This window comes from Brachyistius frenatus, unplaced genomic scaffold (assembly GCF_029030835.1).
Source record: "Brachyistius frenatus isolate BFR_SWC_R1_liver_20210118 unplaced genomic scaffold, ASM2903083v1 Contig_14, whole genome shotgun sequence".
NCBI lineage: Eukaryota > Metazoa > Chordata > Actinopteri > Embiotocidae > Brachyistius > Brachyistius frenatus.
Window position 1 is genome coordinate 690,444 of NW_027210613.1, and position 16,254 is coordinate 706,697.

The following is a 16,254-nucleotide window of genomic DNA, read 5'->3' on the forward strand; positions in this document are numbered from 1 at the left end:
TGTGTGTGTGTGTGTGTGTGTGTGTGTGTGTGTGTGTGTGTGTGTGTGTGTGTGTGTGTGTGTGTGTGTGTGGGGTGGTGGGAGTGGTGGGGGGGTTTGAGGAGGGACAGACAGCATGGACCCCCTCTATTGTTCTGGCTGGGTTTAAGGGATGGGGGGAGGTGGGGCAGCAGGGTTGGAACCAGGGGTAGGATGGGAATTGGAGACCCCAACAATGCCACAAAGCCCCCCACTGCTCTTCCTGCTTATGAGAGTGACCTGCTCTGACACAGGGGGGACTGAAGGGAAAACTATACGGTAATTCAGCCCAAACGGGACCCAATTTGGTCAGAGACCTGGTTCTAGATTAGAGCTCAAAGTTTGGAGTCAAACTACATAAGAGATATACCAATCAAACTGGAATCATACAACCAAACCTCAGTCAAATTATGCCCAATTTGACCTTCATTGTGCTATTGAGGGAAACATAGATCCTATCATGTGTCTACCATGTGTTTACTTGTATTATTTTTCTACCAAGTAAAACACCAAAAATAACACCAAAGTACCAAGCTAAAGTCCAAATGAGTCATACCCGAGCCAATCTATTACACTAGGTCCATACTTTAGTCACTTTTGGACACAATTATGCATCAAAACAGAGCGAATCAGAGCATGCAGTACAAAACTGGACTAAAACTGGCTTAAACACACACCTGCCCCACATCCATCTGCATTTAGTCTCTGAAGGATTGTCCTGTCTCGCTTGCATACACACAAACGCATACACGGCCAGATGTGGTTATGTGCAAGTATGTGAGAAATGTAGCAGGGACAAGCCGGGATGAGCAAAAACATATAAGAATGTAGGAATATTATACGCAATAATGTACACGTTCTTTTACTGGAAAGCACGTGTATTAGTTTACTACAATTTATATATAGAAAGTAAGCTTTTCTGTGGGTTTTCCACTCACAACTGCAGACCGAACTTTTGATGTTTTTTCTTTCTAAGGCAGTACCCTCTCTGTCCACAAACTTTGCAAAAAAAGCTCACTCATTTGTCACCCTACAAAACTCCTAAATCTCCAGAGTGTGTGTTTTGCAAACAGCCTGAAGTGTGTGTGTGTGTGTGTGTGTGTGTGTGTGTGTTCGTGTCCAGCTGTGCTTCACTTCTCTCTCCCTTCATCGTGGCGTACACAGCAGACCTCTTTGTCTGCCGGTTTAGGGCAGGGTGGGAGGTGAAGAGCAGTTTGTTCATAATGGATTATTGATTGGTCTGAGAATACACTGGCTCTGCACTGTGTGTGTGTGTGTGTGTGTGTGTGTGTGTGTGTGTGTGTGTGTGTGTGTGTGTGTGTGTGTGTGTGTGTGTGTGTGTGTGTGTGTGTGTGTGTGTGTGTGTGTGTGTTTAAGACTCCATAAGAATCCCCTCTGTCCCACTCTAAGCACTGAATGTCTCCACTTTATGAGCAACTGTACGAGCATAGCGAGGTTTTTTGTAAAGTGCTCTCTATATGTTCTGCTCCATGAAGTGATTATGTGTGTGTGTGTGTGTGTGTGTGTGTGTGTGTGTGTGTGTGTGTGTGTGCGCGCGTGTGCGTGCGTGTGTGTGTGTGTGTGTGTGTGTGTGTGTGTGTGTGTGTGTGTGTGTGTGTGTGTGTGTGTGTGTGTGTGTGTGTGTGTGTGTGTGTGTGTGTGTGTGTGTGAGCACCTCTGTATGGACTGTTAAGCTTTCAATGCTGCCTGTATGGAACAGTGTTAAAAGCCCACAGTGTGCGTATGTAGACTTGTGTGGGTAACATTAAAAAGCCCCCTCTGTTTTGCTTCATGATTCCTCAGTTCCCCTGCATGTGTGTGTGTGTGTGTGTGTGTGTGTGTGTGTGTGTGTGTGTGTGTGTGTGTGTGTGTGTGTGTGTGTGTGTGTGTGTGTGTGTGTGTGTGTGTGTGTGTGTGTGTGTGTTCATCTCAACAGAAGGTCCACTCTTTATTTTTCCCCACTGTGTGTTTTTTTTTCTCTCTTCTTATCCTCAAATACTCGTCTCTGTGCTGCTTTGTGGGAGGGAAACAGATCCCATCATGGCTGAAGGATGTCCCGCACCAGGACGACCTACAGTCATTACCAGTGATAAGGTGACAGCGCAAGTGAGTCAGTGCGTTATGAAAGCCAATCTCCCGCACCCTTGGGTGCAGGAGATTTGTGTCATGGCTGCCTCTCGGATGATTGCCATGATGAAGGTGCTTCCTGGCTGGATGACAGTGGTTTTTTTTTTTAATCTCAGATGAGAGAAAGAGTGAGGCCTGTCACCTTCTGCAAACCTTTGTGTAAATCTAAATAAAATAAAACAGTTCTCTTTAAATAGCAGGCTGATGTTTTGTAACCAACTATGAATCCCTTTTTGCATGTTATTGCACCAAATTTTGTATCTCTGGCCTCTGGAGGGGGCTATTGAGAAAACTGTTGAGCCGGCATAAGTCGGTGCCCTTCGTAATTGTTTTTGTGGTTGTTGTAGTATCGTAATAGTGTTGCATATCAAGCTTAATTTTTATGCCTTGCTTTGTATCAGCGCTACTGTGTGAAAACAAACACAAAAATTCTGTCACTAGGTCCTCTGTTGGCCGATACGCACAGTTTGACACTTTGTTGTTTCAAGACTCAGTCCAGATGTGGACCTCAGGAGTCTCAGTGAAAATAAATAGCCGGGCTGATCTGTAAAGGTTGCGATTGGAAAATAAGAGCGGATTTCCTCCTCTCGCTGATCCTCAGCTGCTACAGTTCAGCGTTCAGAAAGCAGAACAGCAGAGGTTGCGTTTGTTATGAGGGAGGGGAGGGAGAAGTAATAAAAAAAAAAAGAACTGTTTGTTTTTTGTTCGACACAGAAGTCATTATCAGCTGAGTGTAGGCCCCCCTGTTCACTCTCAGTGACTCACGGTAGGGCAGCTTAAGTGTCCAGCATGTCTGATGTCGGAGCGGTGATGCTCCCAACAAGGCTCAGACTGGTATTTAAGGACGATCATTTTCCTGCGAGTAGTGTTAACTGTTTCAATCAGAAGGCAGCATTTAAACACACTAAGAAATAAAACATCAATTTCAGCTCCAATTTAATCTACAAACTGTCCCCTGTTTTATTAATTCGACTTCTCTCTCGTGTGTGTGTGTGTAATGTTAATTAGCTGGAGGATGTCAATGACAGTCAAGGTTTACAAACTGGACTGGTCTTGGTAGCTCCAGGAGAGACACGGTATCCATTTATCGTCTTTTGTTGGTGTTTAATAAAGCTTTGAAGCCTCCTCTCTTTTTTTTTGATGACTTCGATGATTGGTAATCTTCTCCGTCTTTCCTGGACAGTTTCTCCCTCCCTAAGCCAATTTGTCATTTTTTTTTTTTTTTTACTTTAGCCTCAGTGCTGAGGAGCCTGCATTGTTTCCCTTCTGCTGGTTAATCTCATTACATTTCAATTTGCACATGTGAGTGTCTGGTGGATGACAGGCTTACTGCTGAATAGTCTCAACCCCTCCCAGCCCTCCTGACCCCCAGTCGGCAAGGCCATGTAATAGGAAGTAAGATCATTATCCTCTGTTTTCAGCGCCAGAACTGGAAGAAACTACTAAGTATTAATGAGTAGCATTCGGATGTGGAGACGGAGAGCAGATGGAACAGATGGAGGGGAAAACTACAGTGGATGAATGGTTGGGGTGGGACAGCTTTGTTGTCCTTATTGTGCTGTTGTATATCCATCATCACCTGATTGTCTACCATGTCATTTGTTCGATATAATCAAGTAAGCGCGCAACGTTTGTAGCTCTTTCCAATAAAATGTCATGTTAGTTGTTACATTTGCTCTTTTGAAGATTATCCTCGTAAGGTTTAAGGATTTAGCCTTCATATAAATGGTGAGTCTATCATGTGGTCAGCCAAGTACACTGGTCCTACCGAACAGTGTACATCTTTTAAAAACTACATCAAGAATTTATATTATGTCGTAGTGTTAAAATAAAAAAAAACAACTGGCATTTGCAACAGCATACTGCAGTGCTCTTTCATGTGATTACAGATGAAACACAGTTAACTATAAATTCTCCTACATGTAATGATACTTCATATGACTCATACTAATGGCTCTGAGACTGTACTTAAGAACAGCAGTGCTTTTAGCTAAATATTGACATGCTCACATTGAGAGTGCAGTGGTTAGCAGGTGTAATGCTATGATTATAGTTTATTTTCCTGGTGCTGGCATGCTAGCATTTGCTAATTAACATGAAAAACAAAGTATAACTTAGAGCAGTTTGACTCACTTGATGTAGGAACTTGGTATAAACCTGCTGTTGCCCAACTACTTTAGGCAACATTCTTCTACTTTTCCGCTATTTGTGTGTTACTATTTAAAAAAAAAAAAAATCCCTGTTGCAATGGAGAACAGCAACAACAACCTCCAAATTAGCAACCTATATAAATGTATATAAATTTGGAGCATACAAAAAGGCGGGACTGCTTGGTTATTTTCTAGCTTTTGCCAGGATTTAGCTGCCCGATTGTTCAAGAGCACCGTCGCTGCATCCTGAGCTTGGTGGTAGTTAATCAATTGTGATTAGTGTAAAGAAATACATTTAAGCCAGATTGGTTTCTTTTTTCTAATAACAGGCTAATAACATGGGTACAGCCGGATTATTCCCTCTATCATTCTCTGGCACAGTATGGTGAAGATAGGTCTGGCTATGCTAGAGTAAATTTAGAGCGATAGGAATGCTGTTAGTTTTGCAACTATTCATGAACTGACAAATTACAATTTTGACCTGATGATGTTGAAACAAATCTAACAGTCACTAAGGTTAACATGGTTAAACCTGAGGGGAGCGCAAATGCAGTTTATCTTATGAAGCTACAAAGCCTTCAGGTGGTACCAGGGAAAAAGGCTGGGATCATTAAAGTCAGGAGGATTTGTTATTTGGGATCCATGAATGTCCAATTTTGTGCCAATCCATTCAGAGGATGTTAAGATATTTCACAAAACAAACACAAACTTTACCACCAAAGCCATCAGGATTAATCCTTGAGACCATGAATAATGGTCGAATTTTTTTTTTTTTTTAGCAATCCATCTGAGGGTTCTTGAGGTAATAATCTGGACCAAACTAGTTGACCGACTGAACATCCCCACCATCCATCCTTGGGCAATGTCCGTAAAGCATTGGCTATTCTTTTTTTAAGGTTAGGACCTTTCAAATGCAGGGAGAAAAAGTGAGCTTCTATCATTTTAGATCAACATTGACTGCATTATGTTTGGACAGTAAGAGCTATGGATCTGATATTCTGCTATGTTTCAAAGTAATTTTAACCAGAGCTGCACTTTAGGCTGGAACAGTACATGTACACTGGAAGCCTTCGCCCGAGTTAGCACTCCAGGAGGACGCATGGTGAACCATTGTGGCTGATTTCAATAGCATAAATCATTCTGGATAGATAGGTGGCTCTGGTGCAGGGTAGTCATTTTCAGTGCAAGAGTTTAAGACATATGATTGTTCCTGTGCTAACGTCCCTCCTCCACCACTGTATCCTCTTGTGATTATGATCAATTATCCACTTGTAATTAGAGCCTGGCAGTAACTCAGCTTATGGGCCCTGACACTTTTCTTTAATAGCCTGTAATAATGTTGTCAGTCACGTTTCATACAGTCCACACTCTCAGACAGGCTTCCCAGGGAAAGGTCCTTTCATGTTTCAGAGTTTTGTGATGGGAATTTAGAAGTTGCTTTGAATGTTGTGCATAAAAAAGTGTCATTTCAATCAACAAAGCTGTCTTAATTAATGATGGGGTTTTTGAGCTGACAGGTAGAAAAGAAAAAATGTTAACCTTTAATTTGTATTGTGAGAATATTAGGACTTTGCAGAAGCAAATAATAAAATAAAGACATTTTTAAGGTTTTATAACAACAACATTTGAGCAAACTTTACTGTTCATGGAAACATGCAAACTATGAGAGTATGCCACTTACTGAAGGAAATATATGCGGTATGTAATTAGTCAACACCATTATAGCCTTGTCTATCTCTTCCTCTCTCTTTCTCTTTCGTTTGACTCTCTCCCTGACCCCATTCAACTCCAATTTGAGAAATAGAGCAGAGCAAACTGTCTGAAGAGCCACTTCCTGTTGTGTACTTAAGATCCCTGCCATGTGATAGTGTCAGTTGATGCGGCTGCGTGAGGCCAGTATGGGGAGGGAATATGGTGGCACTGCTGATCTTGCTGATGTGAACACTGCCCCCGACCTCCCACCTCACCCCACCCCCGCATCCCTCAACTACCACCCTGATTGTGTAAAGTGTCGACTCAGCCACTGTGGCGTCAGAGCCCCCGAGCCCTGCACGGCTCGTGCACAACCGCAGCACGCACATACACGCATGCACATGCACAGTAATGGTGAACAGTGCAAACTGCAGACACATAGTAGTCCAAACACACAGTAATAACACATCTAAACTAAATTTAAACTGATATACAGTCTGTTATAATACGGTTGAGTGTTTTACCTCCACAAAGGAATTTGGGGTCTAGGAAGGTTTATATCTGTGCTCCGGGTGCCATATTTGATTTTAAATGTATGGCTTGCTTAGTGGTTTACAAAAGATATATATATATATATTTTTTATTTTAATTTTAATTTTATTTTTTTTCACTTACCCAGTGCTACTGTTTGCTTTTGTAACCTTAGCTAAAAACCCGTGCAAATTCAGTTTCCAAAATGTCGTCATCCATCCATCTGTGTAATGATGATAACCGACCTGAGGTCTTAGATTACCAACTTTTTAATTCATCTCTAAATTAGAAACAAGCATGTAGACTGACTTTATGACATACACACGCCACCTGTAGCTAGCTTAGATATGTATTTAAACTTAAAATATGTAAGTGTTCTTAAAATAATGCAGTTTCACTGATATGTTCCCTGTGTCTTTTCTTCTTCATTCTCAGGTGGATGGTTTACAGGCAGACCCTGCTACATAGAGCTCACTGTTATGTGACCTGGAAGCTGGGGATACACACAAAAACTGAGGATGAAGAGGCCAGTAGAATAAAAACCTGACATTTGGTGGATTAGTTACTCTGGAAGACCTCTGAACGCTCCATTAACACAATGATGACCTGAAACTGGGTGATACTTTCACATAATTCTGACAAAGAGATCTCAGTTGTATATTATATGCCAGGCCTTCACTAGCCTGAAAAAGCAAATGATCAGTTGCTTTTTATGGGCTGAGTCACTGAAGATGGATACATTGTGTGGCATCCAGTAACTGAACTTTGCTAAATCAGCAGCACTGTTAGCAGCTTGATCGCTGGATGATTGAAGGCAGATCGCTTTTTAACTGACCTGGAAAAGCACTCTAGACATCCCTAGATGTGCAACTGCAGATAGCAGCAGTCTCAAGTGTTAGTGAGCTTGTAAAAGGCCAGGTAGACAGTGTAGTTTAATTTATAGCATGAATCCTAGAGACAGCGTGGATGTGATGGAGACCCAGGCAGGAGGTCAAAAGGAGAAGCTGAGTGAAGACAAGGCCAACTCTGGGAATGAGATTGAGGGAGAGGATGACAAAATCCCTGGGGCTTTCGACTGCAACATCTGTGGACGCAGCTTCCCTTTCCTCAGCTCGTTGTCGCAGCACATGAGGCGCCACACGGGTGCACGCCCTTACAAATGCCCCTACTGTGACCACAGGGCCTCGCAGAAGGGCAACCTCAAAGTCCACATCCGCAGCCACAAACTGGGCACACTGTCCAGCCACCACTCCAATGATGATGAAGAGGGTGGGGCTGAGGAGGAGGAGATGAGGGTTTCAGAGGGTCTCGATGGAGGCACGAGTCCAACTAAGAGCAGCTCTGCCTGTAACCGCATGATCAATGGGGATAGTGGTGAGGAAAGTCGGAGGAAAGCGCCTGCGAGGAGCATGAAAAGGGAAAAGTCTGTCACTGACCACCGGCCTTACTGTTGTCGTCTGTGTGGCTACGAGGCCCAGCGCGAGGACCAGCTCCTCAGCCACATTGAGAAGGTTCACATAACAGCAGACACAGAGGAGGAGACTGCTGTTAAGGAAGAGGCTGTGACAGAATCTGATGGTGTCCAACACCAGAGTGATGGGACCTTTCCTTGTGAGACCTGTGGCCAGGTCTTCACCCAAGCCTGGTTTTTGAAGTCGCACATGAAGAAACATGCAGGGATCCTGGACCACTGCTGTCGTATCTGTGGCAGACGGTTCCGCGAAGCTTGGTTTCTCAAATCTCACATGAAAACACACAACACCAAATCCAGGTCACGATCAAAAGGAGATTCAGCCGAGCTTCCAGCCACCATCAACGATGTAGCCCAGGATCCTGATATCCTTACTGGCTCTGTGACGTCTATCTATCAAATGTGCTCCAAATGTGGGAACCTGTTTCACAACAAAGAAAGCCTTAGAGCTCATGATAAAGTCCACAGTCTCAGCTTTGGCAGGAAATCCCACAGTAAGTGCAGACCCTGTGATGATGAGGACTCTCCAGCTGCTAAGAGACGTTTTCTGGACTACTTAAACCTCCAGACAGTTGAGGGAAAGACCCTAGATGAAGAGGAGGAAAACGAGAATCTGATTTCGGGTCAAAGAATCCCAGAGCTAGATCCAGTTTGCAGCTACCAGGCCTGGCAATTAGCCACCAAAGGAAGGGTTGTGGAGCCCGTGGAGCCTGGTTACAAGGCCTCCATTGGGGGAGGAAGTATGGGGGAGGAGGCCCTCGCTGGAGCCGCTGTGGTTTTCGAGAAGGAGAGCAGTCGTTATGTCCTGCAAGGTCAAGAGAAACGCAGCTCAGGCAGACGCAGCAGCTCGGGGCTGGGAAGCCACACCTCTTCAGGGGACCGGACGCCAGAGAGCCTCAGCGACTCTGAGTACCGACCTTCGTCCCGACAGGAAAGACGACGACCATCCCAGTCACAAGCTTCCTCCAAATCCAATGAGTGCTTTGAGTGCGGGAAGGTGTTTCGCAGTCGTCACCAGATGGTCGTCCACCAGCGGGTCCACAGGAAGGACGGAGGCAGGGCGTCTGTGGGAGACAAGGAAAGAACCGCGAGAGACGACCGGTGGGGCTCCACCAGTGATCCAGAGTCAGGCTCCCCCAGCCGGCCCAGCACTCCAGGGTACGGAGACTCTCCACCGGCCTCAACCCTTGGAGACCAAGCCTCAGAGATGGGTACCTCAAACTCTGGAGAGCTTGCAGGTTAGTCAATAATGTCTGCCATTTTCTGTAGGGTTTATGTTATGTATTTCCCTTGTACTTGTTTAAAATAATCATCTATAATTAAAAGAGCAATCTATGAGCAATATAGATGTAACTTAAGGTTTGGTTAGGGGTAGATCTAAGTAATAACCACGGGCAACTGGAATTGCTTTAGTATTTTTGAAGATGCTTCATTAAGATGTTTCAAAAAGTGTGGGACTCCCATCCAGCCAGGTGGAACTGAAGAAGCCTTTCGACGGAGAGGTGAAAGGTCTTCAAGAACCTCAACCAAGTCCAGTTGTCTTCAGATAACACTTAGATTGACTAGGACCTGAATGACTGAAAATCATTGCAGACACATTGCGGTAAATGTTGGGGATTTGGGAATTGCAGCTCATTTTACTATTCTGGGGTTTAGTCAAATCAAAATACTTGGATGATGATAATGTTGAGGCTTTCTTTGTGGCAGTTTCAGCTACTGATGGCACCACCATTGCTACCTACTCACTTCTCTGTTTTTCATAAGATACTGACTCAACTTTGTAGTGTACAACAATAGGAAAATGTAACTGTAGAAACTCACATAGCAGGATTTTCAGTGACAGAAATGACTGGAGCCCTTTTCAAGCCTCCCACTCCAGACCTGTCACACTGTAGTAAACATCTGTTGATGAAATGTGCTTTGTGAAGGTATAGCTCATCAGTATCCATGGACTGGGAACTGGAGCCACCATGTGGCAGAACATTATAATAGCTACATTATAATAGCATCATTGTAAGCACACAAATTGTATCAAATATGGTCAATACATTTTCATTGTGACTGGAAAGTCTGTTTACAGCGGGGCTGTGATTATGTATCACAGAGCAATCAAGTTAACAGTTAAATGAAACTTTGTAGCTTTCAGTGGCATGTCAGCAGAGCAGAGGGCATTTTTGGAATGCCTATCATTTTTTTCACCTCCACAACCAATAAACACTGCAGAGCAAAAAAAAGAAAACCTACCCATGCAAGGGCAAAACAACCATAATCACAGCTGACACATGCTAAAGGAAGGATTCCGGTGTTTGCAGCCCTTGAGTGCTCTTTGGCTTCTGTCTTTTACCTTTTTAAACTTGCTGGAAACACTTCTTTGTACAGGATATGATAGTGGATGGCAAAGAATTGCGGTGATTGTTTCCTTTCTTCCCTGTTAGTGCAGACAGTCAAAAATAGCAGCAACATTTCTTCAGGCCTGATCGAGTTGTGTGCTATTTCAGGTCTTCCTGTCTCAGGAAACTCCCCGCACCCTCCTCATCTGTGTGAATATGTTTAGCTTTTTTGCTCTCTATTTTGTGTCTTAGCCATGAAAATATGTAAACATATTTCCTTTTAACCACTATTGTTGTATCTTTTATAACAACCAATTATTATTAGTGTGTATGTGTAAACATCAAAGGACAGTCCTGTACTCCCGCAGTTAAAGGCCTGGTTAACTCCTTTTTACAGTAGTAAATGTACTGTAGAGAATTCAGTGTCTCCAAACCATGATGGACATCCTGGTGTTCGGTTTCAGGAATTGCACTTTAGCTCAACATACTGTGTAGGCTGTATACTGTATACACACATATATATATATATATATCACATATTAGAAATACTGAATTTCAATCATCACATTTAACTAATATTTGGTGAAGTGCAATGATTTTAGTGACAAAACTAACTCATACAAATTTGGAAGAATTTAGCATTTACCAAAAAACATTTGCTGTCAAGATGTAAGGGCTTCTATCCCTCCATCCATCCTCTTTGTAGTTACCTTTCTTCCCTTTCCCCCACTGACTCACTCCTAATCTCTAAGGTTACCTCCTGTGACACCCCCACTGTCACTTACCCACTCTTCTTACCATTGAGCCAGCCAGGCTGCCTGATGTCTGAGGGATTGGTTATTTATAGTGTCACCTCCCGATGGAGGAGGGATGCAGGCAATGGGGGAAAGAGACACTCAAAGGACACTCCCAAATACTCTGATGTCCCTTTACATCTGTTTAGACACTTTTTGGGGATACATATGATTTCGATTGGTTCTGATGTGTTTCTAAGGTGCTTACTCGCCACTTTACAAGACAAGTGTTAAACACTGGCACCACTATTACTTACTTAATTTGTTTGATTTGTTGGGGAGGTTGTAGCTCAGTTGGTAGAGTGGGTTGCACACTAATTAGAAGGTTGGTGGCTCAATCCCAGCTCCTCCTGTGCACATATCTAAGCGTCCTTGAGCAAGACACAGAACCCTAAAAAAAAAATTGCTCCTGATGGTGTACCATCAGTGTGTTGTAAGTCACTTTGGATAAAAGCATCAGCTAAATGAAATGTAAATGTTTATTCAATGTTTCTATGTTTGTCTTCACACTTGATTGAGCGACTGATTTAGAACTTACATTTACTTTGGAAGGACAGTAAAAATATTCTGCATGTGCAGTGGATGACAAAAAAGACACTAACTTACTTTCACTGACTCTGACTGGTCAGTAACTGAATAATAATAATGAGTATCCGCCTAATAAACAGAACACATCAGTCTTACCACCCTGCCTGCTAAACTGCCCAGGCCCAGGGTTTCACCTTGGCACCGTCTGAGCTGTGAATTTTGGCCAGTGTTGCTAACAGGAAGCCAAATGAAAAGCAGATGGCAGGTTGGTGTTACTGTGAAGAAGAGGCGGGGTAGTGGAGAGTACAATAATGTGCTACTTACAGTATCTGTGCTGTGTATGCAAAAAGATACAATGCTGCATGAGCCAGCCTCTGTCTGACTCATCAAAATTCAAATTAACTCCTATTAATAATTTTTACATCGAAAGAATACAACTATTTCTATTTCTATTGCTAAGTTTTACTGTGATAACAATGAGAGTGTAAAGACAGGTCTCAAACGCCACCTTGTGGGGAATGTATAAAGCTGCACCTCCGAGATAAACAATATTGGCTCCATACAGTTAACATGAGGGCTAAATATTTTGCACAATTTCAGTCTGACAATAAGTAAGCCAGCCTTTTAAGATTTAATATTGCAATTGTTTTATGTGTAAATAAGGTGTTTATTCAGCTCTCTGGTAATGTTTGATATTATGGTGTACGTTTTTCACAGCATATATGGACTATAAGACAGCCGAACATTTACCATCGAGATAATCAACACATCCCTGACAAAATCTTCAAGCCTCACGACACAATAACCTTCACAGGAGTACTGTCTATTACATGTTCAAGGTGTCTTAATGAACAACTATCTAACCTTTGCAACCATCATAATATTACAGTATTATATGTTATATACTATATTATTATATAGGTATTTATTGTTGATTTTTGTTTTGGTATGGTTATTATCCTTGTAATTAAAGAAATAATACTTTTATTTGAGATGATGTCTACATGTAAAAATAAACAGAGAAGGTATGGAAATAGTGACCAATACTGCAGCCTGGTGGCCGTTCACTAAAACTACATCAATATGAAACCATGAATCTGCACAGTGAACTGAAGTCATGAGCTCTAAGTTAGCGAGCAGTAAAGAGGATAATCCAGATGTTTTCCTTTGCAGTAACTGACCGTTATGTTGTCGTTCCTTTCCCCTACAGATGAGAAGCCTTACATCTGCAGCCTGTGTGACTTTGTCACCACGGAGTCACAGGCCTACTTGACTCATGTTCGTGTCCATCACCCGGCTGCCTCCAAAGACAGACCCAGCCCCATTCCCAGCCCCAGCTACAGCTCGGACAGCGGCACCCCCAGTGGTTATCCCAAACTGAAGAAGGCTCTCCTTCAGGGGCTGAACAACTCCGCATCCCCTCCTGGTTACCTTTCAGCTCGATCCTCACCGCTCGATCCCAGCATGGCCCCAGTGGATCTATGTGTGAGGGCTGAGGGCATCAGGGGCATAGGCTCCTCGATGTTGGACAGGAGAAGCCTTCCTAGCCACAAGTGCTCCTTCTGCTCTCACTCCACCCACTACCCCGAGGTGCTCTGGATGCACCAGACTGTGGCTCACCGCATCAGCAGCAGTAGCTCCAGCCTGGCTCCTAAATGGGCTCTTAAAAACAACTCAAAGGGCTCCAGGGACAGCTTGTTATCCTCCAGGAGACGCACTGGACCCCCGCCAGTCCTGGAAGGGAAGGAGTGTCAACCGCTGCCTTCACTGATGCCCACCCAACGTACACGGCCTCCAGCCTGCCCCAGTGAGGTTCCAAAGAAGAGTCGACCAGCCAGTCATGCAGCCACACCATCATCATCATCATCATCATCATCATCATCCGCCACCCCCTGCTCATCATCATCGAGGGGCTCCTCATCCACCCCAGGCAACCACGCCGGGAGAGTTCCCGTACGGCCGGGCGGCAGCACCAGCAGCAGCATCCGTCACAGGGAGGATCAGAGTCATCCGTCTCGCTTCAGACCCAAAGTGGATATGTACCCTCGGGGGAGCTCGCTGTCGTCTTCTAGCTCCTTGGAGAAGAACACTGGTAACCCCTCGCATTCCTCAGCGCAGAGCCCCGCCACCGCTTCCAGGATGGCCGACCACTGCTTGATGCCTCAGGAGGGTCTGGGCTTCATGCTGTCCAGCAAACACGGCCTAGCGGAGTACAGCCGGGCACGGGGCGCCCCTCACCAGTCGCTTCCCAACTCCCACAGCCAGGGTCGGGCGAACACTACGAGGCCCAGCGCCATCACCCACAGTTCAACGGCAGGGTACAACTACAGCGCCTCCCACGCACAGGGAGGCCCTCTGCAGAATTCCACCTCTTCCTTCTCCTCTTCTTCACTACCTTTAGAAGCTCGTGGAGGTATGAAGCAGGAGCCGATCGCAGAGACACCGGAGATGCCAAGTGATATCCTCGGCTTCCTCAAGAACTACAGCCCGCATGAACTGGCTGCCCTCTGCCACCGCTGGGGTGCAGCCAATGCTATGCTGGATCCCACTGGTAGGGAGCCATTTCTGTTGTCTGATTTAGTAGTAAGACAATGCAAAATTGTGTTTTTTTTTTTTTTTTATGTCTTTATAAGACCAAAACAATTGGAAAAATCTGTATTGCAGAAAGTCCCACAGCGTCAGTTCACATACAAAATGCCCAGAGGATCTTGGCTTCGGAGAAAATGCCAAACGTCAGGAATGGTAGAAGAACAACTGGTTTTTGAGCTGCTATGAGTAGAAGTGATCGTACTCGACAGGCTAAAGATGAAAAAGATACCAGGCAGTCAAGCAGACCCACACTTAATGTACAAGCCGTATTAAATAGGTAGACATATTACCCTCTCCCACACATCCTAACTCACCATCTGGCAAGTGATGGACAGACCACGCTCCAGTCTGATGAAGTTTTTAATAATGAAGAGAAAATCCATTAAATGAGCACACACATGTGCGCTTGCATGTTTGTGTGGTATATTAAAAGGATGTATCTGGGGCAGCATGTGTGTCCATATGTGCCTGGGTTTTTAGATGCAAAAGGAGAGTGTGTGTGTGTGTGTGTGTGTGTGTGTGTGTGTGTGTGTGTTTTTCTTTTTTTTAACCATGAAAGACGTGAGAGAACCTTTGCTACTCTCAGGTCTGCGAGGCATGCCTAGTCTCCGGCTCCACTCTCCCAGAAAGCTGTCACAAACTGTTTAGGTCACGGCTCTGCCTGATGAGAGACTCGCACAGATGCGAATGGAGGGAGGAAAAACAGTGAGAGAGGGAACAGAAGAGGCAAAGAGTAGAGATGAGACAGAATAATTACCCCACCAGCTGCTTTGGAAATGGTCATTACCGAACATCCGTATTATTTGCCCATTTTCAGTTGTGTCTCTGGGGTCAAGTGGGGCTGTACGGAGCCAGGGGTCAAAGACAACAGCCCCAGAGCAGACGCATGACATCGCTGTCACCCGTCCTGGCGCATATCGTCACGATCTGCCTTAGCCCTTTGAGTCACATGCTATAAAGTGACCTTTTTTGAGCAACTGAGTCTTTCTCCCTTTTTCTCCCTGTAATGTGTGTACGAGTGTGTGCGCGTCTGCTCGTGTTTTCCGTCCAGCTCTGTCTTGTCTTTCATTAGTGCATCAGTGAGAAGGGCTGGCGGCCCAGAGTAGAAGTAGAGTATCCAGAGGCCAGCAGTCGGGCTGCCAGAGACACTCTCTGTCACCTCCTCCGCCTCCCCGTCCTCCTTGTCCCTGCTGTGTCCCCCCCCCCCCCCACACACACACACACTCCCTCCCTGTCCGCACGCATACACAGACACACACACAAACATACACGTACAACTAGTGGGCACTGCCCAGGTATATGCCAACCCTTACGCTCAGGGTGTTCATGTGCCTGCTGGGGGATTGCGCAGTAAGCAAAGCACACCCCAAACCCTCGGGCCTGTTATCTGTCAACAAGACAGGTCAGAGGAACGTGTGTGTGTGTGTGTGTGTGTGTGTGTGTGTGTGTGTGTGTGTGTGTGTGTGTGTGTGTGTGTGTGTGTGTGTGTGTGTGTGCGTGTGATGGTCAGAATGTCATTAAATGGATCTTTAAACGTCTCATCCACTTTCTCATTCTGCAAACATTTACACGCAAACAAGCAAAAGAGTTTCTGTCCAGCATGAGTGATATGTGTTTATTGCTTAGTTATCTAGATTATGAATATTATACCTCATCATGCAACAACAGGTTTCTATATGCTGCTCTTTCAGCCACTCAGTATGCATTCTGTCTGCTTTACCAACCACAGTTGGGCTTCTTGTCCCTTAACAATTAATTTCCTGGTGGCATTTTGCTTCTACTGCCTCATTCATTCATTATAGAACTCCCATTAGCTACGCTGAGTTAAAACATGGTGGATTTTTGCCAGTGTTTCCTTTTAGTTTTTAAATCAATCTTATAGTAACATCCATCTAGCACTGAAATAATCTTTTAAGTTTTCAGTTCTAATTTTGTTTACCTGCAAGTTTGGCGTTAATTAAGATTTGTATGCAAAATCTAAAAATCTATTCTTTGGCAGAGGTTCAATCTGTTCCCACAAATTC

The 16,254-nt window shown here is 44.4% G+C and overlaps 1 protein-coding gene across 2 annotated transcripts in view; it reads left to right on the forward strand.

Annotated features, from left to right (window-relative positions):
• Nucleotides 1-16,254, forward strand: part of znf516 (zinc finger protein 516) — a 48,588-nt gene that overhangs the window by 25,801 nt on the left and 6,533 nt on the right. For both annotated transcript variants that reach the window (XM_069693051.1, XM_069693050.1), the window contains exons 3-4: nucleotides 6,954-9,227; nucleotides 12,852-14,192. In XM_069693051.1, coding sequence (XP_069549152.1) covers nucleotides 7,463-9,227; nucleotides 12,852-14,192 — 3,106 coding nt within the window. In that variant the 5' untranslated portion in view covers nucleotides 6,954-7,462. The remainder of the gene's footprint in view (nucleotides 1-6,953; nucleotides 9,228-12,851; nucleotides 14,193-16,254) is intronic.